Source organism: Rousettus aegyptiacus, unplaced genomic scaffold, assembly GCF_014176215.1.
Source record: "Rousettus aegyptiacus isolate mRouAeg1 unplaced genomic scaffold, mRouAeg1.p scaffold_m13_p_11, whole genome shotgun sequence".
Lineage (NCBI taxonomy): Eukaryota > Metazoa > Chordata > Mammalia > Chiroptera > Pteropodidae > Rousettus > Rousettus aegyptiacus.
This window is the reverse complement of record NW_023416286.1, coordinates 6,517,165-6,541,137: the sequence shown is the minus strand read 5'-3', so window position 1 is coordinate 6,541,137 and position 23,973 is coordinate 6,517,165. Positions and strand designations below refer to the sequence as shown.

Below are 23,973 nucleotides of genomic sequence, written 5' to 3'. Positions count from 1 at the left end.
CACAGCCCTGAGCTCTGGCGGCCTGATGCCGAGATGCTGAGCGTGGTCCCCAGGAAGGAGCTCGGCGGGGCCACCCGGGGTGCTGCTACCTCTGTAAGGGCTTCCTGCAAAACAAACGCCAAACGCTAGTTTTGCTTCTCGCCTTTTTTTCATAAAAGTGAAATCCTCTTTGGATTCATTTTGGTTAACAAAAATAGGTACTAACATAGATCTTTCATAAAAGCAAAGTAGCGTAAGACAGACTTTCAAAGAGTGGCGCAAAGCGGGGCAGGGACCTGTGTAGCCATACAATGGAATGTTATTCAGCCATAAGAAGGAATGAAATTCTCACACATGCTACAACATGGATGAACCCTGAAAAAATGCCAAGTAAAGGAAGCTGGACACAAAAGACCACATGCTCTTTTATGATTTCGTTGATATGAACTATCTGGAACAGGCAAATCCGTAGAGATAGAAAGCAGATTAGTGCTTGCCGGGAGTGGGGGAAGGGGAGTGACTGCCTAACGGGTGGGGGTTTCCTTTTTGGGTGATGAGCATGTTCTGGAATTACTGGTGGTGGTCCACAATATTGGGAATGTACTCAGTGTCACTAATGGTAAATTTCGTGTTACATATTTTACCACAGAAATCAGTCCAGTTTTGTTCGTTCGTTTGTTTGTTTGTTTAACTGCAAACAGAAAAAAAAAATCTCACTTTGGAATAATATCACTATCAGCTATTGAAAAACAGACCACATAGTTCTAAGAGCAGTCTAAAATGACCACATCCATCCAGTGTCAGTGTGCTTGCTATAAAGTGAATAAAAAAAAAAAATCAAACTGTTTTGTTTATTGGCAGACTCTTTTGTGGTACATCTGGAATTCATATGTTGAGTGTTACCATAGATATTTTTATTTAACCAGTTTAGATTAACAAGATAAAGCTCAGACTCCATAACTGTATCTTTGTCTCAGTAAGATTGCATAGAGTTCTTAGTTAAAAAATTTTTTTAAAGAGCGTGGCTAGAGAAGGATTCGTCAGGTTTTAATTTTGTTAAACCTTCATTTTACATTGGTTTTGTTGTTGGTGGTGATGATGGTGGAAGAACACAGAAAGCAATGGATCAAACTGTAGTTTTTCTTGAAACAAATATAAAAGTCTAAGATAAACTCTTTTACCGAAAATGATTAGAAAGTGTCTAAGTTGTATGTTTATATGCCAGAACTAATCGTTAATTGAAGTGCTCATGCCAAACATGGTCATCAACAAGTAAAAATGCCACGTTTCCTCTTTTGTTGGCCTTTCCAATGTGACATGTGATACAGAAGGAAATCTGATGCGTTGTGTTCTGTGCCAAACTCTCTGATAAAAACACAGGACATTAGTGAAACTTTAGAAATGGAAGTCCAAACAGCATAATTAATTCACTTATAACTCGTTCTTCCCCTCTGTATTTATTTGCTACTCATCTAATTATACCATGTAGACCTTAAAAATAACATTTAAAAAATAAATTTAAAAAGTCATATGTTACTTCTCATTGCAATAAAATGTGATACCTCTTTAATCTTAAGAGTGAGACAGGTTGAGTTTGTGAAGCTATATTTGTGTTTTAAAGTAGGTCAAATTATATTGTGTATGTTAACTGATTAACTAGAGTTTATTGGCTTGTACAAAATTGGAATCAGTAATCCTTCACACTATAGTATATGTTTTGCTCTAAATGATTGGAAAGACCATAGCATAATTCACAGGGAAAAAGCATAAGTTTTAGGGTCAGACAAACCGGGCTCAACTCTAGATCCAATTATCTGATTGTTATTTGAAATGAAAAAAGTATAGATATGTGTAGACTTCTTCATCTATAAAATCCTTACCATAAAGGATTATTTTGACATTTCCAAAGCGAGTAAGTGAGGGGCCAGCCTACCATAGGTATTTGCACGTGGTGGCTGTGATGCTGTTCATGATCGTTGGGGTAACTTTGCATGAAAAATCATTACGAGCTCCTGTGGTTAACAGTCCTCTAGATGCTTTTGTCGTTTTAGGGGGGCGGGAGTACACAAAAATGTAAGATTAATATGCTTAATTTGATTTTTTAAAAAAAGATAGTAATGCTCAATTGTTCCATTCATCCAATTTTCCCAGTCGTTTTCTGAAATTGACACCAAAGCAACATTCTTTGGAAGGCGTGATTAACCTCCAGAAGGTTTGTCCCCTTTCTAACTTCTTCGGGAACTCATTAAAATCTGCCATCGCCGTATGTGCGTTGTTAACTGTGATTACATTTGGCATATAATAACCAAAGTAAGATCCCTTTGCGGTGAATCTGTGGAATGCTAATTAAAACTGACTAGAGAAAGCTGAATTTTTGTTCAGTGTTCGTTCAAAAGTTATGCTCAATAATCTTCAAGGTTTGTGTGTTGTTAAATCTGAGCAATTCCACCCATAGTCAAACCAAGATTATATGAAGCGAGCGCATGCAAACGAATCTAATCTATCATTTGTGCCCCCTGCCCCCAGCTATTGCCAGCTGCACTGTCACGAGCTACAAAGCCAGTGGAAGGACAGCACACAGACCTGTCGTTGGCATACTCTCGTCCTATCGATCGGACAATTCTCCATTCAATGAAATTTTTGGAATACTTAGGGTTTTCCAGTTTCTTTTGCAAGCATTCATTTATTTCGTTATTTATCAAATATTTATCAGTCATCAACTCTATGCCAGGAACTCTTATAGTTATTATAAGTACAGGAGTGAACAAAGCTGGCAAAAATTCTGGCCCTTGTGAAACCTATACTTTAGTGAGGGATGTAATTGGTAGGACAGAGGCTAGGCTGTGTAACAGGGAAACCCTAAAATGTTGCAGCCTCAGGTAGAACTTCCCGGCTCCGTTCTGTGATGACCTGGTCGGTTCAGCCTGGTGGGGCAGCTCTGCTGCAGGATGCCATTCAGAGGCCCCGCTTCCTGTCGCCTGTCGCTTCCCCAGCCTTTGAACAGCTTCCTCATCTGCAGCGTCAGGACTGAGCTGCTGCTACCGCCATCTTCCAGCCCACAGCGGAGGGGGCGTCTGGGGCAGGCAATTTGTCCCTAGGCTGGAGATGACACAGATGCGACACACATCACTTCTGCTCAGCGCCCTCTAATTTGGCCATGTTTTCACACCTAGCTGCAAGGGAGGCTGGAAAGTGCGTCCTCTTGCTGATCCCTGCCTAAGCACAGGCAGGTGGGTGTGTTCGGAGAAGCAGGATGGATGCCGTTCCTCCCACTACAGGGAGAATGACAAGGAGCACACACATTAAATATATACAATGGCACATGGCCATAAGTGCTAGGGGGGAAGAGAAAGCAGGGAAGGAGGGAGGAAGCACTGGAGAGAGATGGCGATTTTAGAGTTTGATGGGGCGGCCTCACTAAGTGGGGGGTGACATTTGAGGGAGGACCTAGAACAGCGGAGGGAGCGTTCCAGGCGGCAGCCGGGAGAGGAAGGTTGCGGACCAAGGGAATGACAGGGAGCGAGGATTTGTGGGAGGAGCAGGGGCGTTTGCTGGGGAGGGAGTGGGTCTGATTGTGACAGCCCATTGGTTGGCTATGTCGAGTTTAAGACGCATCTCCGTCCAAGTGGAGGTGTTCGGTAGGATGTCGGATGTATGAATCTAGCGTTCAGAAAGCAGCTCCACTGGAAATACAAACGTCTGAGTATTGAAATACCGCATCCTGCTTCATCTTCTTATTTATCGTGAAGGCCGTGCTCATTTCTGTGGGGAGAAAGCAGCCAGGCCATGGGGAGGTCGGGGGACGTCCAAGCGGCAGACCTGTCCAAGTGCGCATGGCGCTAGCTCCGCTCAAGCCCGTCGGCCCTCAGAGACTTTTCTGTGGCTCCTCGTGGTGGGTCTCAGTGTCTGCACAGTGAGCCACTGTCTCATCTGCCCTGTGAGGAAACTGAGATTCGGAGGGGTTCAGAGTCCTGTGCAGGGCTAGCTGCGAGCTGGTGAGAGCCGGATTCTGGAGACCGGTCCCTTCCTCCCACGCCGGCCCTTCCTGACTCGGCCCTTCGTGGGGCGTTTACGGCGGGAGAATGACCTCGCGTGGAGCAGGTGTTTGGACGTAGCCTGCTGGGAAGTCGGCAGGCGAGAGTGAACACGTAGGGGGCGTCGAGGGCGGAGCTGCGGTTGCGCAGGGGAGGGGGCCGGATCCACGGGCGGAGCGCGCCACGAGCCTGACGCTCCCATCGAGGTGTCTGCACGTCCTTTCCTGCTCGCTAATCCAGCCTTTCCAGATCCAGTCGCCTCCAGAAAGCTCCCTGTACAGCCCGCCTCAGCCTCAGTGACAGTCATGGCTCGGCGTGCCCACTGCCGGCTCATAATGTGACACAGAGGTCCCCACGAGGCGGAGGGGCACCCAGACCGTCTCTGAGAGCTGATGCAGGCGCCCTGCGCACTCAGTCCCCAGGCCTTCTTTTCCGTGGCTCGGGTGGCGTCTCCCAGCAGAAACAGACAGGAGCCACACTGCACATCGTTCCCTCGCAGAATACTTCACCCTCTTGGAAGCTACATGTCCCCGTGGGACCGCGGGATCTGCTGGAAAGGCTCAAAGGGCCCGATTCCAGTTCTCAAACTCCCTCCGCTTCGCTGTGTGACCTTATGCAGGTCACCTCAAGTCTTGGTCTCCTCGTCTATGGAGTGCGGGTCGGCCGGGGACTGGCAGCACTTGTGGCGGGAGGGTCAATGCAGTGTCCAGGTCTGAAAGCACTCAGGAGTCTGCGGAAGCGGGGTTCACGCCTCAGTCAACACTGTGGCCCGCGGATGGGCCCCGGGTTTGCTGGTGACCTCCATTTTCTTTGCTTTTTTCTTCTCTTCAGGCTCTCGTTCAGCTTACTGAATGCCTTGGAGGAGACTCAGTACCTAATTGTTCAACTGAGCTGAGCTCCTAGGGGAATGTATAATACAAAGATGAACCTGAGTCATATATGCAATGCAAAATGCGAGCTAAGACAGCGGTTCTTACTCTGAAATAAACCGGCAATGGCTAGTGCTAAGATTATAGTGGGATTTAATAACTTAATTGGTTAGGGTAAGGGATGCCTTGTATTCTAGAAAAGTGAAAACTTTCCCAAGATTGTGGGTTTTCCTATTACTGATTCTTCAGCATCCTCATAAGGTATGAGGGAAGTTCCTTGCAGGCATCCAGTATGCTTGGTGAGCTGGGACAGGGAATGTCACCAAGGCATTGTGGGTAGAAAGAATCTTTACTCTCAATTACATTGCAGCAGCCACAGGTCAGCAAAACGATACTTTTTAGTTTGTAGCAGATAAATTCTTTTCCGAGCAATTCTCAGCGACATCTCAATTAACCAGGACGTAATAGAGTAGAAGCCACTGCATGTAACTAGTACCAACCTCCTCCTCCGTTCACCCCCTTTTTTTAAAATTTAGTGCTCAAATCAAAAAGAAAATTCACAGAAAAAGGCACTTGTATGAATGAGTTTCTGGGGTTACTCTGAAGTCAAATGATATTCAGCCCAGGTTCCCGTAGCTTCCATATTTACATCTGTACTGCAGTATGTGACAATCGGACCTAAGAATGATGAACCTATTTCCTATAAAAAAGATTATGTCTGCTAAAAGTGCTGTCGTAAACTCATACATACAAGAAAGAATCAAGACCGTGGTTTCCAGACCTCGACTTCCTATGGGGACCCGCTGAGAGGCTGTTTGATTTAACACACCTTTTCTTATATAGGTGTCAAAAACTGAGACGTACAATGGCCGTATTTCTCTTGTTCATCTTCAGATGCTGCTGCCTGGGAAATGTATGGATAAGGGGCTCATTTCCTTTAAAATTGATATTGTTATGGCCACCTCGATCTTATTGCAATTATAGTGTTAGTTCCCTACTTTGAAAAAATGTGTAACAAGACTTTTATGATTGGCTTGGGGAAAATAAATCCTGAATCACAACCATCAAATTAAAAATAAAATCCCCATTTGGGAGCATTTTAGTTCATGTATAAATTAGAAACAGTTCCTTTTACAAAAAGGCAAACAAGTTGACTACTACATTTTAAACAAGAGGAACTGAAAAGACTGTAATCATTAACCTGTTCTTAGTAGGGTTTTCTGAATATCCGATACCATGTTGATTGATTAGCTTCATGTAACGGTTACAGCAGGACTAGCTAGGGACTTTGCAGTTGTCCACTCCGCGTCACGTTTTATGGATCGTGCCGATGACAGCCATTGCTAGAGCCTTGTGTTGAGCAGAGCCGGCCCGTCTGATGGAAAGTTTAAGCGAAGGGACCCGATGGCCCTCTGAAGCGATCCGCCTGTCTCACGAGCGTGAGTGAGACGGCAGCCTTCCCCGGCTCCCCATCGGGTCCACACGGATGAGACTTGTATTTCCCAAGTCACTTCCCCTTCTGTGTGGCCTCTCTTTTCACTTGCAGGGGATGTAAATGCCTATTCAGTTATTTATTTGTCGATGTTTGTACGGCTATGCCTGTGTTCATACGTCCTCTAGGGAATTTGTCCACTCACAGAGTTAGATTTAATCTCTATCAGGTCTGGGATGTAATTTGTTTAACTCGCTGTGTGATGAGCATTTAATATATGCTATGTGATTATTATAGTATGTCTGTATAGCTATATGATAAAATATATTTTATGAATATTAAACATGTTTATGAACAGATATTCTTTACAATGTGTGATTGGTTTATGATTCCTATTCTCCCAAGCCCAAGGCATATAATTTCTATAAATCCCGAATAAAAAATTGTCTTCCTAGGTGGCCAGAAGGTTTTATCAGTGTGGCTAGAAGTACTGAGACTCAGTGTTTCAAGATGACCATTCCTGCTGTATTCATGATTCAGAAACATCAACCCAGAAGTTTCTCTCTGGTTCCAGCCTGAAGTGTCAGGCAGCGGTACACAAACGCAGATACCAGATCTTAGTCTCTAGCGTTGTGGTGCATTATGATTGCCCTCAGCCACACGTGGCTAACGAGCACTTGAGATGTGGCTGGTGCAAACTGAGATGTGCTGTCAGTGTGAAATCACTCCCAACTTTGATGTTTGTGCACAAAATAAAGAGTGCCAAAGATGACAATAACGATTTTTATATCGAGTACATGTCGAAATGGTAATTAATATTTGAAGGTCCGTTGGGTTAAGAAAACTAGATTAATTTTACCTGTTTACTTTTTCTTTTTTAACATGGATTCTAGACAACTTAAAATTACATGATATGCACATGCTCCCACCACGGGGTCTGGGGGAGCCCTCCGCAGAGGGGATCTCCCGCTGGGTGGCCCTACGGAGCTGAGAGCAATGAAGGGTGCAGGACGTGGCCCCACCCACCTCAACTCATGGGAGTTACTTGGAGGATGAGAAGGCAGAGCCGCCCCTCTATTTAGGTTTCTACTTCTCGAATTCCTTTGAGGTTAGTTAAATAGGACGTGATGTGACTCCACTGGATGTAGATTTCAGAACCGAGTTTGTCCATCCCAGTACGGCCCTTCTCCCTCCCTACCCCCCATAATTCAAGTGCTAACTGTGATCATCATCGCTAGGATAGCGATGGGCACAGGAGGCTCCCTATAAGTACTTTCATGGTCTCAGCAGCCAGGCGAGACAGCTGCTGTTACGACCGCCACTTGAACAGATGTGAGCTGGAGACTCAGAGATTAAGTAATTGGCTTAAGGTCACACATCTGGAGGTCGACTCAGACAGTGACATCCCAGGATCTGTGCCCTTGACCACAGTGCAATGCATCTTTTTAACGCAATGCTATGCCTGCCTCTCCATTGTACAATGACATATTAGTCTTTTCTCCAAAATGTAGATGTCGTTCGGTAATTTAACAGCTAAGACATTAAAAAAAGTCTACTGTCTCAGGAGTAAGGGGCCTAGTGCAAGGTTGTGGATGCTGTAACTGCTTGTTTTTCCCTTAAGTCGCCCCCAAAAGCACCCCTTAGTTCAGTCAGCTTAAAAATGTAGATAGTCTGATTACAACTAAATACCAAATATTAAGTACCTACTATGTGCCAAACACTATGCCAAGTACTGGGGACATGGAGATAAACGTGACAAATTTCCAGCTTGCGAACGACTAAAGTCTCAAGACCTAAAAGTACAGTCCTGCAACTCAGTGTGTTGAGATATGTGTGTCCAATGTTGTGGGAACAGAACCCCATATTTTGGGGTTCAGGGTGAAGGTGTAATATTCTAGAAATCTTCTGAGAGGAGAGAGTGCTTGGGCCATCTTAACATACCTCCCACTGGTTTCCTGGGGTTTTTTTCATGCAGTATTTACGCTGCATGAAGGGCATTGCTAAAGATGACCGTCAAGTTCGGGGTAAGCGTCTGAGTTCCCGGTGGTTGAGAGTATGCTGATTCCATTCCTGTGGTTCTCAGGTACCAGCAAGGTCAACCTCGTGAAGATCCCGTCCACGGCCTCCAGCCCGCGGGACACGGCCCTGGCCGCCGTCATCTGCAGCGCCCTGGCCACCGTCCTGCTGGCCCTGCTCATCCTCTGCGTCATCTATTGTAAGAGGCAGTTCATGGAGAAGAAACCCAGCTGTAAGTTTTGAGCTCTCGCTGTGTCTTAGGATTTTGTCGAAGCGCGTTTATCGTCATTGTCATTGTCATGTGTGTGTCCCACGAGAGAGTTGAGTAAGACAAGGATCAAGGAAAGAGACAGAGGGCGCGGGGAAATGGATCTGACAGCCCTCTAGTCCCAAAGAGGCACCGAGGGAGCAGACTGATGAGTGGACTGAAAAGGCAGCGACGTCCCCGGCCACCAGGCAACAATAAAAACCGTTCTAAGTTCTGGCGACACAAGCGCTCTACGTGTTGAGTCTTGTTGACAATTATTTCGTATTTATGCCTCTGTGTAAGAAGTATTTTAAAATGTGAACGCTGGCCTTCCTTGTCTCTAAACGTCCAAGTCCGAAGGGCGCCGGTCCGCGTTATGACGTGAGCGACGTCCTCCGCGAAGGCCGTCGTGTCCACTGACAGGATTCTCGTCCCTTGTTTAGGGTCTCTGAGAGCGCAGGCCGTTCAGCACCGCGGTTCTGAACTGTCGTGTTTTGACAGACAGCTCGGCGACTCCGCGCCCAGAGCGTGTTGTCAGTGCCACCGAGACCCGGCCCAGACCTGCGGTAAGTTCAGCCCGCGAGGGGACCCGGAGGGACCACACCGAACTGTTCCCATTTGCCCCACAGCCGGGTTTTCTGTGTGATTCTCTGCTGAGCACCGGCCTCGTTACACGGTCACTCGCCGCCATTCCCCGATGTCGTAGGCACGCTGAGTCTCTTAAGTGCCCAAAAGAAAATAGTCATCTCACTAAAATCCTAGAATTTTCCAGCAACTTGCTGAGCAAGTCTGCCTTTGATGTTTTGAATCAATTGATGTCAAACAATGTCAACCTTTCGTATAGTAGGAGTCTGTGTCCTTTCTTGTCTGGTGGATTCACACTGAACGTTTGTGTGTCGATCTTAGCGTCCTTTGGGATTTCTTAAGAGGAAGGAGGACGCTCTGTGACAGAGTTTTCCGCAAACCGTAACTGCGTCCTAGATGATTGACAGAAATGAAAGTTCAGGGAAGTAACGCAAATGGGAATCGGCTTCGGATGCAGGCAAAACAGGCAAAGGTCGTGCCAGCTGCCTCTGCCGCTCATTTACATTCATCAACACGAGGTTTCCACGCTTAGATTCCCCACTCCCATCCCCACCGAACCACCCACCTCTGCAAAGTGAAGTTCCGCGTGGCCAGCGTCCTCGCCGGCAGCCCGCCCCGGCCCCCTGCCCTCTCCCCTGGCTCCTTCGGGGCAACGCCGAGAGCGCCATTCTGTCTCTCGTGACCGACCGTTCCTTAAGTGTAGCCAAGTGTTCTGTTTCTAGATACTGCGCCATGACGTTGCCGCTAGAATCAGAGTGAGGAGGGATAGTTTCTTGGAAGATGAACTCAAATTTGAAATGTAATAAAATACAGCTTTGTGCAAACTCTGCCTCATCTTAACTTCTATCTGAAAGGAAAGATTTAATACACGTTGGCTTTGCCGCGTCGCCTCTCCGCAAACGCTGAGCTTAACTCGCCGGCCACTGCCCATGCTCACTGCAGCTTCTCAAGTAAATCGCTTCCTCCTTAAGCACGGTCCCTTTATTCTTTTAAATTATTATTTTGAGGTAATTTCAGACTTCCAAAACTGTTGAAAGATCACGACAGAGAATTCTCACCTACCCTTTACCCAGATTCCCCAAATACTCCCATTTACCTCATTTCACATTTCCTTTATAACATCTTTATCTCTCGAAGTATGCCGTGTGTATGTACATGTGTGTACCTGTTTTGTATATTTTATGTGTAAACATGTTTTGTGTATGTCTGTGTGTAGACACACAGGTTTTTTCACTTGCCACTTAAAAATCGTTTGCAGATATGATATCCCTTTATCCTTTAATACTTCAATGTTTGTTTTTTAAGAACAAGAATATTCTCTTACATAACAGCGTGATTATTAAAACCAGTAACCGGTATTATATAATCTACAGAGCATATTCATTAAGTAATGCTATTACATGATCTACATAATGCTATTACATAACTTTCAGAGCATATTCAAATTTTCTTAATCGTCCCACTAATGTCCTCTCTGGCAAAGGAAAATCCCAGATAACACTGTGCGTTTAGTTGTCAAATCTCTTTACTCTCTCTCATTGAATCTGGAGTAGTTCCTTAACCTTCCTTTGCATTTCATGACATTAATAATTTCGGCGAGCACAGGCCAGTCCTTTTGTACAATGACCCTCAGGTTGGGATTTTCCAGTGTTCCCTTATGGCCAGATTCAGAGCTGGCGTTGGCCTTTCTCCGTGCCCCACACCAGGAGTCACAGCACATCCCTCTGTCCCGTTTCCGGCCGCGGTAACCCGGTCGCTTTGTTAACGTGGTGTCTGCCGGTTTTCTCTGCTCTGCGGTTATTGGCATTCCCTGTAATTAACAAAAACCTTGCGGGCGGTTCCTTGAGACTGTGTCAGTGCCCTGTTGCTCTCCAAACTTTGGCCCAGTAGCTGAGCATCCTCTGGTGATTCTTACCTGAGTCGCTTATTACTGGGATGGTTAGCAAATGCTGGTTTTCTAATCGTATCATTCTTTCTACATTCGTTAGTTGGCTTCCTCTGGTATGAAAGAACTTTCCCTCATTCCCATTTACTTATTTCCTTTCATTAGTGGACTCCATTCAATGGTTACAATCCTTTGCCATTGTTATTTTGATCATTATTTTGATTTTCCAATTTTCCTAGATGTGGCCAGTGGAAGTCTCTTTAAACTGGTTCCGGTGCCATTTTGACATATTTCATTATTCTTTTAACACTTTCTTTCTGGTACAGAAAGAAGTTCCAGGCTCGCCTTATACTTTCCTTGCTTGAGCCCTAGAGCCAACCATTTCTACGAGGAATGGCAGTATTTTTTGCTTTTAAATAATTTTGAAAAATTCCTCAGTAGTCATGACACATGTTTGTTGAGTTCCTTGGTAGTGAATCCAGGCGAGTTCCCATTGGTCATAGTAGTAAGCATTCAGAGAACACAGGATGGTGGCCTGTATTGGGAGAGATTCAGACGGAGGTGTGTTGGGCATATACTCTACTTAACATTCATTTGCAATTGCATCTCAGTATTTAACGTTCCCTATTTTCAAAAGGGAAATATTAGTTTCATACTGTTATTTTCTGAGTATAAAAGCAAAGAGATAATACTCATGAAAAGTTTGACTACACACACATATATGTAAATATATAATTTCTTTAAGTCTGTCTCTCTAAAAACATGTGTGTGTATTTCTATTTGCCTGTATGCTTTAGTATGTTTATAGTTTTTTAAAATCAGAATTATATGTTTATGTAAGTATAGATAGAGAAGTCTAGAAAGCTGTTCACCAAATATCGATGGTGTTTATTTTCAGTTTATAGAGTGGGGGAATATTTATTTTTAAATTTATCTAATATCTGTCCTTATTTTTAAATTTTTTCTTCAATAAATTTATTATCTTTGTAACCCAAAATGTATGCTACTTCAGTGACCAAAATAGTTGATAAAGCTATGTACACATATCTAGTTTCACTCCTAGCAGTAAAAAAAAAAAAAAAAAAAATTTGCGTGTGTGTGTGTGCTGAGTTAAAGCATTTGAACGTTTCTGTGTTCTTGTTCTGTATTGCTCGACCACACAGCAAAAACGCACTGTCGCTGCTGTCATCAGCTGTCCATGAATGCCACTTCACGTACCCTCTCACAGACCACGTCATTGCATTTCATCCTTTATTTTGGTGCGATAAGATAGGCGTAACATAAAGCTTAGCGTTTTAATAATTTGTGAGTGTACAGTTCAGTGAGTTAAGCACATTCACACTGTTGTGCGGCCGTCGCCGCCACCACCGTCACGAGCTTCGTCACCTTCCCAAACCGAAACTGTCTCCGTGGATCACAAACTCTGCAGCCCCCCCACCCCCAGCCCCTGGCGCCCACCCTTCTGCCTTCTGCCTCTATGAATTTGACCACTTTAGGTACTTCATATCAGAGGTTCATTGTTTTTTACAATAACAAAAAAGAGAAAAAATTTAAGCGTCACATCCCCTTTTCCTAAAAAGTTACCCAAACAGAAATCGCTAAAATTTCCAGAACGGTCTCGAGCTGGTATTGAGAGAGAACATGTCCAGAAAAAAAAAGCGCCGCGCCTCACACGCCTGCCGGTCTCCCTAGGGCCCGTTCACTTGATCCCGTCCCTGTGCTGTGACGACGCTTGCAGCCTCGACCGCGCGGCGCCTGGTTGTCGGGTGCAGTCCACGGCCACGCTCCAGGAGAGGTATCCGGGTATTTTTAAGAATATAATTTCATGTTCCCGTGTGCAAATACACACTCTACTCATTTACCAGTTTCCGTGTGAAACGCTTGAAAACGTTCCACGGGGGCATCGCTCTTTTGATACTGTTAGTGACATCCTGGACACTGGAAGGGCATGTGTTTGGCAAGAATTAGGTGAGTGTCTCAGAATTACTAATACCCAATGCAACGTTTTTCATACTTTATACTCAGTTTTACTTTTTGTTTTATATTCATGATTTGTGACACTTCTGTCATTGCAAGTTATTTTTAACATGTCATGTACTCTTAGAATTTTAGAACAGCCATCAAACTCAGTTAAGACCCAGGAAACTGCATATTTTAAACATTGGATTAAATATAACTATGTTGATTAGAAGTAGGCATATAAATTTGCTTTTAAAGTAAGTGGAGTAACTGAACTTACTGTATTAAAGCAAGTTCATAACTACAAGAAGCACTAGAATTCTGACTTAATAAATGGCTATTTCATCCAGAAAACAGAAACACGTACGTCGCTTGGTAGTGGGGTGTTTTCTTTCCACGGAGCCCTTAACTGTCTGGTGAACATGTGTTCAGAAACGCAGGTCCAGTGGGCGACACGATGCCGGCCCTCTTCCGGTCCCTTTCGCCGTCCACCTGCGGCGAGTTTTCAGATGCCTGGCCTCTGATGCAAAATCCCATCTGCGGGGACAACATCTCTTTTTGTGACTCTTACCCAGAACTCATGGGAGAAGACATTCGTTCTCTCGGTCCAGAAGACGGAAGCTCATCGTCCTTGGATTCAAACCGTGGCCAGGGCTCGGTCGGCGGCGCCTTTTCAATTCAAGCTCCATCCGAAAACTTTACAGAAACTGCAGAATTATCTAGACGCAGCAGCTCGCTGACAGAACCGGCGCTGGCTCAGGAGACGCGAGCTGTTAGAAGCCGGCCGGATCAGACGAATGGCCGCGGCGTCAACCTGACCGCTCAGACCTGCCCCCAGGTAAGGCGATGCTTGGCTGCGGAGTGCACATAGCATTGCCCATGGAGGACCACAGCGGGTGGAACCCGATTCCCACCGCCAAATTCAGGGGAACCGCTGAGAAATTTTCCATCTTTCGCAACTTCTTATTTGTTATAGGAGAATATATTTTAAATTAAATTTCGAGAGTTGTGGGGTTGTTTTTTTTTTTTTTTTGACAGCTAATGTATAAGGCCAGAAAGAGCAGCTGCATTTTCTTATTCTTCTTTGTAAATCCAATTACAGTTGACCCTTGAACAATGTGGGGGTTGGAGGGCCCTCCCCCTTACAGTCGAAAATCTGAGGGTAACTTTCGACTTTACAAAAACTACTAATATAGCCTACTGTTTACCGGAAGAAGCCTTATCGATAACTTAAATGGTCAATTAATACATATTTTGTCTATTATATGGATTTTATACAGTATTCTTATAATAAAGTAAGCTAGAGAAAAGAAAACATTATTAAGAAAATCATAAGGAAGAGAAAAAATATTTACAGCACTTATACATATCTACTGAAATAAATCCGCTTAGTTCAAACTCGTGTCATTCAGGGGTCAACTGTACTTAGCACAGCGCCCCAAACTCCATTCGTGATTGAGAGAGATGAATGAGTTATGAGGGCATCTTGTCAACAATTCCTCACCTTCGTTCCTCCTTGAGATAGTCTTATGCCCAATACTTAAGTGAACTTCATTCAGTGTCAAGTTCATGAGCATTCGGATCTCCTAAAGCTAGTCCTTTCCCTCCTCTCTTATACTGCTGTTTTCTAGATCACTATGTCTTGGCCGATCAGTTTGGTTGGAAATTGATTGTCAGCTGTGATCTGGAACTAAATGCATCGTGAGAACCTTCTAGATAGAAGGGTTTAAAAGCAGGGTTGGGGGGAGATGGCGACCGCAGGCCTGGAGGCAGAGAGGCACTCAGGAACACCTGGGCACCATCCCTGCTTTTTCCTCCAGGTGAAGATGTGGCCTTTGCTGAGTTTGACTTAACGTTTATAAATATTTCTTTAATGTAAGCACGTATATCGGGGGTGTGCATCCTTCTGGAAGAATGATGCCAGCCTTAGGCATCAGAGAGCAGAGTCCCAGCAAATGGGAGGCTCCCAGGCCCCATGAGACCAATGCCGTTCTCACCGCTTGTCCCTCCTGCCCCAGTCGGGACCCTGGGGGCTAAGACAGCCCATGGCACGTGCTTCTGAGTGCGTCCTTGTGTACTCATAGCAAAAACGGTCTAAAGTCACAGTCTGGGTGGAGATGTGTTCCTTTTAAGAAGACTACGTAGGTTATATATTGATCTAAATCTTCAGTACTTTCTTTTAACTACAAAGCTTCTATAGAGAATTTATAGGGAGTTCTGTACAAAACCATTTGTTGGCATTGGGTTTAGAAAATGTTGATTTTTCTCAAAATAAAGGAAATGAAGAAGAGATAAGTAAAAGGAGGAAAAACAAACAAATTAGGTAGTTTAAAAAAAACATAAAATGCATACCTCTGTAGCTGGGAAAGATTGTTTACCGACCTTGTTCTTTTGACCCACCCCATAATTGTTGTAACTTTCATGATAATAATAAAAAAAAGACTTAAGAGTTAGCCTGGCTGAGTGTAAGCCTCAGGAAAGGCTTTTGGCCCACAAACCTTCGGGGCTGAGAAAGCCCAGCAGCCCCGCGCAGGTAACCAGCCCTGAGCACAGGTGAGAGATGCAGAAAACAGGATGAGGAGGACACGATCCCTTCACAACAAATCCCAACATCCCCGTCGGATGCCTTGCCACCTACTTCAAAATGAAAGTCTTAGGACTCTTAAAAATTAATCTGAGTTACATCCTCATGACAAGATGCCGAAGTTTCTTGTAGATCAAGTCAATTGGTTTTGAGGACAAACTTACTTGTGTTACTTTCGCAAATATGTGTGACTGCTTCCTGTGCATTGTTGTTGGGAAAGTCTAAGTAACAGGAATAATTTTTGCTACCGACTGGCCAACTACCGTTCTTCAGAGTATTGCCTGCAGAACTGCTCATCTTAATTTTGTAGTTTGTCCACAGTTTTGCGAAGTAAATTCTAAGACTAAGGAATGAAACATTTTGATACCAAGTCATAGTGTAACCAGCTCACTCTCTGCCTTTTTCTGTTTGCGTTGTGGGTGCGGTGGAGGCAGGGTTGATGAGCGCTCTCATCACAGCTACGTGAATTCATGTTTTAGAACCAGTTTTAGAAAGATTGGTGCATGACGACATTCATCCCTTTCAAAGACAGCTGTCAAGGTGAATATAATCTACATAAAGATACTTTCAGCTCAAATGATTGTGAAAAGAAAATTATCATTACCTTTAAAACATTGCATTCAAGTCGTATGATGTAATTTATTAGTGGAAGGTTTTTATTAGCTTTCCAAGAATATGTTATAATTATTAGATAATTTTGATAAATCTAAATAAGACATTCTGAATTCAGGGAAGGAATTGTTAAAATGTAAATCATTTCAGTTTTTGCCCTAAAATTAAAAACAGCAAATAATATTTTGAGCCCATTCTAAGAGACAATCTTTTCCAGATTCCAAAAAGCACTTTCTCTTGGCTTGCATTTGCCAAATGTGTGAGACTTAGTGAGTGAACCTTGATCTTTAAAAGAAACTAGGAGTTAGCCACGACTGTGCATCTTTGGGAAATTTACCCTCTTCTTTATTTCAAGGGTCAGCCAAGCACTTACCTTGCTCAATCTATTAGATTCCAAAAAGCATTTCAGACTCCCTGCAACAGGCAACGTCTCTGAGGTAAAGAATAGACTTACTTCTAATACAAAAATTTGACTTCAGCAGCTTACTATTATGAACCGAAGCAGCAAAGGAACTTCAGGTTCTTCAAGGTCATGTTTAGTCAGCTTGGCTCCCTGGCAGGGGATCATTCACAATTCAGAAAAGCACTGTGTTTCCATTTGGGGGATATATAAAGGCCGCTAATGCCATAACAGCCTTTTTTTTTTTTTTTTTTTAGTGATTATTTTATTTTAAATAAAACCTTAAATTTTCCCCCAGGCCTTCACTTATATTTTCAGTTTGTTGACCTCTGTCCGCTCTTTTTTTTTCTGCAGCTTCGTTGAGATATAACTGGCATGTAGCATTGTATAAGTTAAAAGCTGTACAATGTGATCTGATACACGTATTTATCACGAAACGCAAAACGGCACATTTGTCTTTCCTGGGTGCAAGGCTCAGATTTCAAATGCATGTTGCACTTTATTTTTGCACAGTAGTTTTCTTGTGGGTGGTTTGAGACCACCCAGAATCTGATGATAATCGTTATGGTTCAGGATAAAGCAAATATGTGTGAGAGCAGTCTTCAGTCTGTGTGACAATTTTAATCGAATTTTCCCTATTCGCACCTCCCCCAGAAGGAAACAGAACTAAGATAGTCTTTTTACTTACAAGAAAAGCTTTTTTGGTGGTGTTTTTTAACCAACATTTTAAGTGTCAACACGAAATAATGGAATGGTAGGAAAGATATGAAATGACCTGGGCTCTAGTTTTTCAGTCTCTTAAAATCTCTGTTTTCTTTCTTATTGGCAAAATGAGTATAATTTACCTCCCACAGTCGCCATTAATGTGGTTATTATTTCATTAATTGATCAACATATTTGACAAAACTATCTCATTATCGAGGGTACCTCCAAAGTTAACTCTTTCCATATAATCTCTTGAGACCTAAGGGGGGAAAAAAAACATTGATAAACTTATCTGATGTCACCAATGCCAAATGGGTGGCACACAAGTTAATGAAGGGGCACCGAAAGTTTTACTTACTCAAAGTTACGTGTAGTAAGTTGACGCCTTGTTTCCTCGTGAGGTGAGGTCACTGTCTTCTGTGATAAGGACAAATCTAGCAGCTGTGACCTTATTAGTGAAGGACATCGGCCCTGTGAAAGCGAGTATTCCTCGGAGATCATTATAAGAGAAATCTCATTCCCAAACTATTTCTAAACTGTCTCCGATAGTTTAATGTAAGTTTTAAATTCGAAGACCAAGAATGACACTCTTCATTAACCATCTTTGTTCTTCAAAAAAAAAAAAAAAAATGGGCCACAGGGCCCCAAGACCTTTACCTACAGTGCTTTCAAGGAGAGCAACACAGAAACAAGCTTTGAATGTTTGAACAGGTCGAGAATCAGCAAGAAATGGTTGTTAATGCATTTTGTTTGCTCCGCGTTACATTATCATCTTTTAAGTACTATCTGCAAACATGGAGTGACTGAGTTGTTATGAAATCTTTTATTCTCAGAGCACATAGGTACCTGGATATTTCAATGCCATTCTTGTCCATATGTGTACAAGTTATGTATGTTAATTTTTAGCACGAGTGTCGCAGCGTTAAGTCGTAAGGTGTGGTTTTTAAAGCTTCCCTCCCTTTGCTGTTGTAGGAGGTTTAATGGAGCCCATTCTCACTGGAACAGAGGTGCACGTACAGAACCCAAGGGCACGCACTGCCCCGCATAGCCTGGACTGAGCAAGGTCTGGACCTGGCATGGCATCTGGGGGAAAAAAGTACATCTGAACCAACCCGATGGCATTTTACGCCTCTCAGCCAGTTGCTTCTGAGCCAGACCGGCTGTAAGCCGAAACCTCAAGGAATAACAAGAAAAGACTGCAGGCTCTTCCGACGCTTTTGCATCTTCCCTAAGCAAGAAGCCTCCACGCCACAAGCCTGACTTCAAAGACCGATGCGTCACGTTTGCAGCCTACGGGATTATGGGCCGAAACAAGACCCAGAGATGCGGTCATGCTCATTTTCATGGTGAACGTGGTTTTCTAAGACGGAAGGCCCAGAGTCTAAATTTTCATCTGTATTTTCTTTCCGAAAATACTTTCACGTAGCCGACTAGCCTACTGAAAGTCAATGTCAGATTAGTTCCCTCAGTTTTTATGTGGAATGGGTTTGAACTTGAGTGTTTCTCTTTGATGAAGGTCACTTTTTCATCATCTAAACTAATGAGCTTAGAAGGTTAGACCCGACTTCGCACTGCCCGCCTAAATCTTGGGTTCATTAGGTGAGGTCAGTTGGCCTAACCGGGAATCAGAGCTACAATGATGGGGCGATCACGGGAGGACTGAGATAGGAAAGAGGTGGGGGAGGGGCCGCCCATCACTCTGCATCGGAAACCACTTGCCACACATATCCTAGAGACTTGCACGCATCGATGAGCATAGTATTTCTGTGAAAATCAGTTGATATGGAAGCGTTTATTATTCTGTCCCTGTGGCCGGGCTTAGAAGATCCAGAATTTCTCTTGTATAGAAAAGTATTTAGGAAAATAATCTCCTGTTTTTCCCCCACCCCTCCCCCCTCTGACAACCACCAATCCATTCTCTATATCTGTGAGCTCGGTTTGGGGGTTTTGTGTTTGTTCTTGATTTCACATCCTGTCTTATCATAAGGGCTTTAGTAAGCACAAGCTGTCAAGATCCCCTGCTGCTGAAGCGCATCAGTCAGGGAGTAGTCTTATGAGACCACACCACGTATTAGAACCAGAAGAAGCACAGTTCGTCGGCAGCGTTGAGCCCTCATGTAGTTTGACCAGGACACTGTCGTGTTGCCCCCAGTCCCGGAAGCTTGGTTAGGACAGCGACGTCCCGTCTTAGCCAGAGGATGCGGGTTTGAGCCTGGCGCTTCCGTTCGGGCTCTCGCTCCGTCTCGCCCTGGTATTGACACACCAGAATCGTCTCTGGAGCCGACAGAAATGAACCCGGTTCATTTGCTCTTCGTCTTTAGGCCCTGGAGAGGGATTAATTGAGCAAGATTTATTTGTTGCCTATTTGATCAGACCTGGCCATTGTCTTTTCCCTGATTACTATGAGCTCTGTCCCCTTTGCACTTAAAAAAGAAATAGACCTTTGAACATCAGTGTGTTTCAGTGAGCTAAAACATTTTATTTCAGAATTGTCCCACCCAAACCAGTGTCTTTTACCTAACATATAAACTGAGCTTTACAAAATCTGTCTTTCCTAGAACATCTTTGTCTTCTCACTCACTACCCCGCGCTTTCCTCTCTTTGTAAAACGTTAGCAAATCCCTGTGGCTGGAAGTTGATCCATAGTTTCAGGTTCTGATGTGTGTACGTCAGCTTGCCTGGGTTTGGTACTTCTCGTGACCACAGTCCCTTTAACTGAAATAGGAAATTAGAGTGTCTCATGGTAACCCACAGTCTTTTGTGTCTACTAAGTGCCCAGTCACAATCGAGCAACTTTGTCTTATGCTTTTTTAACATAAACCAGTGGTTCTTAAACTTCAATACCAACTTTTATGAGAATTGCCTTTAGGGAACTCAGGTGAACTATTTAGGATTTGACCAGGAATGGCTATAAAAATGCAAGCAGAGTTTCCTCGAGGGCCTTGCCGCGATTCGCATGTGCGTGCCTTCGTTTGCAGTCTGATCATTTTTGTTTTGACAGGGGGATGATCAAAGTCGGCTGGGGTTGTACTCATTTTCGTAACCTGAATATATCTTCCATATGTAGAGCCCTCGTTGATTTTAAAGACAAACACTCGCTGGAGAAAGCTAGATTGATGGGAATGAACTTGGGCCCAAAATCCTGAAACATCGCTTTTGACCAATAGAGAAATACTTCGGGTCGAAAGTCGATTTGATTTGATAATGACTGCATTTGAGAAGTCCGGGTTTATTTTTATCAAGATGAAGACGTTTTACCCCCACCTACTACGGAAACATACAGTGTTATATAATCTGCGCTCTTTGTAAACACTTGAGGAAAAAAAAAATCCATTTTGCATTTCACTTCGTTGGAATATCCTGCATCACTCACGTAAACTCTGCTGCTCTCTCCAATGCCAGGAAACTGTCACGTGACAGCACGGCTGGCCGGGCACGGTGGGTTCTGAATGCTGCACCAACCCGTCCACAAGAGTAAGACGCAGGTGTAGAGAGCGACCACGGAAAGGCATGGGGCTTCTGATTCTGTGTATACGGAATATATTTTTCAAATATAGATTTTTCTACTTTGGATAAAGTGTAAATGTTGCTGTTACCTAGGTTGAGCACGATGATGTGCTAGTAAAAAAAAAAAAAAAGATGAGAAAGGGAAATAAAAAATATCTGTCACTGCTTTAAGGTAGCTCGAATCCATTTAGATCGCATCATTACCGTTTTGCATACTGGAATTTATAAATTTGTAAATCTTCGTTTTCTTATATGAATAGTTTTGTAATACCTTTTTTTTTTTTTTAATTTGTGAATAAAATTGTCATCTGGTGTTCTTATTTGCACGTCCCGTAAGAACATGATTGATGGTGTGAATGCTAAGTTACGGTCCTTCCAATGTGACCCTCTCTGGCCCCTCAGACTTTATGGGGGACATCTGAGATCCTTGCTGGTGGCCCGGCTATATTTCTCAGGCGCGTCAAGCTATTGAAACACGCTTTGAGTTATTTGAGAAGCTTCAGCATCAAGATTTTATTATGATCTCTTTTCTCCCCCCTTCGTTTTATGACACAAAGAGGGAAGGAACTGAAGACGGGGACGTTTTTTGTCCGTTCCTTGCGGAGGTCAGGAGGGCATTCCGCAGAGGAGTGGACCGCAGCCGCGGGGACCCTGTCACGGAGCAGTGCCATCCCCCCCTGCCCCCCGAAGTGTCCACTTTCCTCCCTAGCTTCTTACACCCCTCCCTTCTCAACCCTTTTATCCCTCCTTCCCGTCTTTTCCCCTCAGTGACACTTCCAAAGCTGTTATTAGATTTCAAGAGAGGACTTTAAACTTCCTGGAAAAACCTGGGTCACCTTAAGGCGACCGCAGCGCTCCAGCTGGTGAGTCGGTGGTGGTAGTGGATAGTGTGGCTTCCTGGGACGAGGGGGATGGGGGTGGCACTTCGACTTTCTTCCCCCTCACCCACCCGCACCCGCACCTGCACCCCAGGCCCTCGGCTCAGTGGGTTTCTGGTGTCCATGAAGACTGGCTGGGTTTATCGGGGCCCCAACTCTCTGAGAAAAGTCACTCGAAGCCTATGAGGTTCTAGCAGGAGGTCTCAAGTGTTCTATGGCCCCATAAATGACACATTTTCATTATTACCACTGTTATTAAGATCTCTTTGCAGTTGGCTATTTGTCATTCTGAATTTGTCTCCTTGTCTCGTTTTGACTCGAGAAGAGTCTCTGATTTTTTAAAAACCTATTTGGCACCGAGTAAAGTTGTAAACACAGCTTAAATGTATTATTCGGTCATCTTGAAACTGAACAGCAGTCTGAGGATTTCCAGAATCTTCTGTAATATCTAATAAATTTCAGTAAGACCTGGGATGTGATTCTAAAGATGTAATTACACCGAATCAAGTCGACAGTCCACAGTAATATTGCTTATGTCACAAGATTTCTGCCACGGAGATTAAGCAGGCCGGGGTCAGGTCCTTTCAGAAACCGCCAGTGGCATTTGAATTAGTGTGATTTATGGCTGCTTTCAACTTAGCCTCTCCAAGAGACTTGAATTTTAAAAACTTAACCAGCAAAGCCCCTTTCTCTGGAACCACGGGTGGTCTTCTGAAGCAGATTTCAATTACTAGCGTATTAAGACAGAGGAGTCTTTCTTTTCATCTTAATTTCTAGTGGTATTAAGGATTCCCACTGAAGGCAGAAATAGCTGTGTTCTATCGGGTTTGTTTGGGGTCGAGTTTAGCCAGCAGATCTCTGCGGAGGGATTTTCCTTACGTGGTTTGACTATTTACAGTAAATAGAAGATCTACAGAACTGTCTGCTGGCGAGCCTTTAATAGCGCGGTAGGGAGGCGGGTTGACCCCCCTCCTCCCCCCCACTCCACCTCCTGCCCTGTGAGGTTCACATCACACACCTTGATGTTCTAAACACAGGACTAATTCCCCTCAGAAAACTCTAAAAGGCCCGTTTCCTACATCCAGCCTTCATTCTTCTATACACTGTACATTCAGGTGGCAGCGTAAGGTACGGACTTGGGAGCGAATGCAATGCCCGGCGAAGCAGCAAGGGAGAGACGCGCCTGCTAAGGATTTGTGAAATAGGCCTTGATTGTGGAGACTCAAGCGCAAGTTCACCTGGGCCCCCGGGAGCTGGGGCGTTCTGGGGGAGTCGAGCACAAAAGCTGGGTGGCATTCGGGTAGGCCCCGAGGAATTGCAGGGGGCTCAGCCCACAGGGGGAGAGCGGAAGGCGCGGGCGCGGCACGTGCAAAGGCCCGGCTTACCTGCGAGCGGCGAGCGGCACGGTGGCCGGCGCACGGGGGCCAGGGGGAAGCGAGGGGAGGGCGGGGGGGGGGGGGATGGGGGCGGGGACGGTGCGGGGCAGGGCCTGGGACGGCGTGCGGGGGGCCCGGGGGCCGGGGCGCGGGGGCCCGGGGGCCGGAGCGTGGGGGGCCGGGGGCCGGAGCGTGGGGGGCCGGGGGACGGCGCGTGGGGGGCCGGGAGACGGCACGCGGGGCCCGGGGGCTGGCGCGTGGGGGGCTGGAGCGCTGAGGGGCCAGGGGCCCGCGCGTGGGGGGCCGGGGGCTGCGCGGTGGGGGCCGGTGGACACGCGTCGTGGGGGTTGGGTGGCGCTACTGCGGGTTCCCGGGGTTCTGGAGCGTGGTGTGCCTTGGTTGGACGGCGCTTGTTGTTGCCTGTTGTCGGCTGCGTTGTCCCGGGGTCGGTGCGTGGGGGGCTGGGGGCCACTGCTGGGTCCTGAGCCCTGAGCGCCAGCTTGACAAGCGCCTAGTCTGCCGTGCCCTGGGCGTTGAACTGAGCCTGGGGGCGCTGACTCGCCTTTAAACACAGGAACGATGTGACATTAGCCTCTAGTCTCTAGTGTTTCAGAAGCTTGGAAGGTAGAAAACTAGGCGAGGAGAACTCGCGCCGGAAGCAGAATCACCCCAGCGATTGAGAGGACACAGCCCCCTGGACAGTGGGCGGAGGCGGACACTCAGTCCCTGGTCGGGAAATGGCCTGCCTGTCGTCGAGGTCACCGTGGTCCCATCCTGATTCCGGAGGGGCACGGTGCCAAACGCGAGACATATGTTCGGGACGTGGCCGAAGCGGCTGCTCACGTCAAATCGACATGCTACCCGCGCCCCTGAGATGACCGAAGCCCGGGGTGACGGTCCACCCA

General features: G+C 45.3%; 1 protein-coding gene across 3 annotated transcripts in view; it reads left to right on the top strand.

Annotated features, from left to right (window-relative positions):
* TNFRSF19 (TNF receptor superfamily member 19) overlaps positions 1-21,134 on the top strand; it is an 82,429-nt gene extending 61,295 nt beyond the window's left edge. For all 3 annotated transcript variants that reach the window (XM_016162664.2, XM_016162665.2, XM_036228465.1), the window contains exons 6-10: positions 8,398-8,562; positions 9,021-9,143; positions 12,740-12,842; positions 13,439-13,844; positions 18,280-21,134. In XM_016162664.2, the coding sequence (XP_016018150.2) occupies positions 8,398-8,562; positions 9,021-9,143; positions 12,740-12,842; positions 13,439-13,844; positions 18,280-18,288 (806 nt within the window). In that variant the 3' untranslated portion in view covers positions 18,289-21,134. The remainder of the gene's footprint in view (positions 1-8,397; positions 8,563-9,020; positions 9,144-12,739; positions 12,843-13,438; positions 13,845-18,279) is intronic.
* Positions 21,135-23,973: the final 2,839 nt, after the last annotated feature.